The sequence below is a fragment of the Otolemur garnettii genome, unplaced genomic scaffold (assembly GCF_000181295.1).
Source record: "Otolemur garnettii isolate 467f Iridium unplaced genomic scaffold, OtoGar3 scaffold00014, whole genome shotgun sequence".
Taxonomy (NCBI): Eukaryota; Metazoa; Chordata; class Mammalia; order Primates; family Galagidae; genus Otolemur; species Otolemur garnettii.
Genome location: NW_003852409.1, coordinates 30164730 through 30168376, shown reverse-complemented (window position 1 = coordinate 30168376; position 3647 = coordinate 30164730). Strand labels below are relative to the sequence as shown.

The 3647-nt window shown below is 43.7% G+C and overlaps 1 protein-coding gene across 3 annotated transcripts in view; it reads right to left on the bottom strand.

Annotated features, from left to right (window-relative positions):
- Positions 1-780: 780 nt before the first annotated feature.
- The window catches only part of ZNF79 (zinc finger protein 79), a 31194-nt gene continuing 28327 nt past the window's right edge, over positions 781-3647 (bottom strand). For all 3 annotated transcript variants that reach the window (XM_012802385.2, XM_023510486.1, XM_023510485.1), the window contains one exon: positions 781-2122. In XM_012802385.2, the coding sequence (XP_012657839.1) occupies positions 954-2122 (1169 nt within the window). In that variant the 3' untranslated portion in view covers positions 781-953. The remainder of the gene's footprint in view (positions 2123-3647) is intronic.

Below are 3647 nucleotides of genomic sequence, written 5' to 3'. Positions count from 1 at the left end.
GAACCCGCCACCTTAGGTGTATGTGGCTGGCGCCTTAGCCGATTGAGCCACAGGCACCGAGCTGGCAGCTGCTTTTCTTATGATTCCCTGCCCCCAGGGAGATTTCTAGTATTTAAAAGTTGGCCCTAGAATAGGGTGACCAGATTTTAACATTTGTAAAGTGGGACAACATGGGAGAGGGGGGCAGGAGGCGGGGCGGGGCAGGGCCTGACAACAATGCGAACTTTGATAAGCAGTTCTTGATAATCACTTCTCAACAATTATTTATTATTACCGTTTAACATTATAAAATTAACAAAAATAATATAAAACTCATATTCTGGAGAAATAGCCACATGGCAGCCGAAAACCGAATATTCCCTTCCTGTTCTCTGCCTGTTCATGCATTCTTTCCAAAAATCAGGACTTTTTTAAAACTCCCCAGCATGGGACAAATTGTTCAAAAGCGGGATGTCTGGTCACCCTACCCTAGAATTCTTTTATTCAAACCACCCCCCCCCCCATTGGATACATTGGTATTTCTCAAATCATTTCTGGCCAATGCTATTAGTTCTTTTGCAGCATTTCTAATTAATCACATTAAGTACAAATTATTAGCACTGCTGAAGACCTGGCCTTGATGTAGAAACAGTTCTTCACTCATTGATTTGATCGTATATTCTAACAACCTGGTTTCTTGCCTGTTGGTCATATAAAGTACTTTTGTCTTATCTCTAAACCAAAATTTAAGTCATATTGTTGAATGATTATGAAAAATGTTAGCTCTTGAGCTCCCATATGCAACATGTAAAATAGTGACTGTTTATTGCAGGTGTCTTGTGTGTGGTCTGGATTACAAACTAAAAAGTAGGGGTACCCAGATGTATCCAAGCATTCAGCAGTTGTGTGAGATCACTACATCTGTTATCAGTTGGCATGTAGGGGGGCTCTCTCTACTCCCACCATGTTACCAGTTACTCTCCAGTATGAAGTCTCTGATGTCTGATGAAAGCTGAGCTACACCTGAAGGCCTTCCCACACTCGCTGCATTCATAGGGCTTCATGCCAGTATGAATTCTCTGGTGTTGACTAAGGGATGAACTCTGGTTAAATGCTTTTCCACATTCATTACACTCATAAGGTTTTTCTCCAGTGTGAATTATATGATGTCGGATAAGGGCTGAGCTCTCACTGAAGAATTTCCCACACTCATTACATTTATATGGCTTCTCCCCAGTGTGAGTCTTATGGTGGATTATAAGATTTGTACTTTGGCTAAAAGACTTTCCACACTCACTGCATCTGTAGGGTTTCTCCCCAGTGTGAGTCCTCTGATGGTTTATGAGGTTTGCACTCTGGCTGAAGGCCTTCCCACAAGCATTACATTTGTAGGGTTTCTCCCCTGTGTGAATTCTCTGGTGCTGAATGAACGCTGCACAGTAACTAAAGGCCTTCCCACACTCATTGCATTTGTAGGGCTTCTCCCCAGTGTGAGTGCGCTGGTGGTTTGTGAGGTTTGCGCTGTGGCGGAAGGCCTTCCCACAGTCGCTGCATTCATAGGGCTTCTCCCCGGTATGAATTCTCTGATGCTGAACGAGGGCTGAACAGTCACTGAAGGCTTTGTCACACTCACTGCATTTGTAGGGCTTTTCTCCTGTATGAGTTCGCTGGTGTTTTGTGAGGTTTGCGTTCTGGCTGAAGGCTTTTCCACATTCACTGCATTTATAAGGCTTCTCTCCTGTGTGAATCCTCTGGTGCTGAATGAGAGACGAGCTCTGGCTGAAGGCCTTCCCACACTCACTGCACTCATAGGGCTTCTCCCCAGTGTGGCTCTTCTGATGCTGAGAGAGGGAAGAACAGTAACTGAAAGCTTTGCCACATTCGTTACATGTGTACGGTTTTGCTCTGTGAGGTTGAGTTATTTCTGAATTCTTGAAGCCCTTGGCGTATGTCTTACATTTGTGAGATCTTGCTTCTTCTATAGGAACTCTCTGTTGTGGAGAGAGGACTGGCCTCAGATTGAAGCTCTTTGTAAGTTCACTGATCCTGTGGTCTGACTCCCCAGAGGGCATCTCTTTATTTGTGTCTTGGGATGATTCTTCAGAACTAGCTTGCTCTGGTGGTGATGTAGAAATCTTCCAGTCTGCAAAAAGTTAGAAAAGCAATTATGTTGTATTCCCTTGGAAGAAATACAAAAGGTTGAAGGTGTTTTTGGTCAAGCTTTTAAACAGGTTTGATAACTTACCTCTCACCCAGAACATTTTGTCCTGAACCATAAAATACCAATGAAGATGTTTATCCAGACACATACAGGCTTTAGCTGCCATAGCACTTTTTAGCCCCTTTCACAACTGCCAAGGGGATGAAATTTACCCTCATCTGCCTGCCTCAGATGCTGTGTTCCTTTCATTATTTCTGACACTTCTCTTTCTTCCATCTCTCCCCCTTAAAGTACTGGGTTCCCTCATGCTATCTTATTCTCACAATTCTCAATGTGAGAATTTGAGCAATCTGCTTACTGGGTTTATTGACTGATTGACTGGTTTATTGACTTACAAATGCATGACTGACAGGGTCTTGCTCTGTTGACTTAACAAATGCATGACTAACAGGGTCTTGCTCTGTTGCCCAGGCTGGAGTGCAGTGGTGCAGTCCTGGCTCAATGCAACCTTGAATTCCTGGGATCAAGCAATCCTGTCTCAGCCTCCCAAGTGGCTAGGAGTAACACGGACAGCACCATGCCCAACTAACTTGTCTTTTTGTGTTGCCCAAACTGGAGTCCTGGGCTCAGGCAATCCTTCCCAAAGTGCTAGGATTACAGGCATAAATAAGCCACTGTGCCCAGCCTAAATAAGTGACTTTAAAAAGCTGATGATTTGTGATGACTAAGATGGATTTCTTCACCTAGCACATTACCAGATTAATGGTTAATTCCAGAGTGTTGGAAAGGGCACAGCATAATGAGATCTCTGAGACACTGCAGTGGTTGTAGAAAATGGGACTTCTTTTTTTGAGACAGTCTCACTTTGTTGCCCTTGGTACAGTGCCCTGGTGTCATAGGTCACAGCAACGTCAAACTCCTGGGCTCAAGTTATTCCCTTGCCTCAGTCTCCCAAGTAGCTGGAACTACAGATGTCCACTACAATGCCAGGCTATTTTTAAGAGACAGGGTCTTGCTCTGGTTCAGGCTGGTCTCCAACTCCTGAGCTCAGGCAATCCAACCGCCTCAGCCTCTCAGTGTACTAGGATTACAGGTATGAGCTACCACACCCAGTCTACAAATTGGGAGTTTTCTGGAGATAAGTCTGATCACATGGTAAATGTCTTTTATAAAAACTGACACTGGAATTCCACATGTAAGAGTTTATCCTAAGGAACTAGAGTTTACACAAAGCTCTATAGAGAAGAGTGCCCATCACAGTATCACTTGTCAAATGAGAAGTAAACACCTAAGTGTTTGATGATAGGGGAATATAGACAACGAAGATACAGTATTCAGCAACTGTAAGTCATGCTTTCCTGTTTAAAATGTGTATGGTATAATTCTGTTGTAGAAAGCTATTGAAAAAAGTTTTCTAATGTTTTGTAGTGACATTAGAATATACAGTGAAGGCTCGGCGCCTGTGGCTCAAGCGGCTAAGGCGCCAGCCACATACACCTAAGGTGGC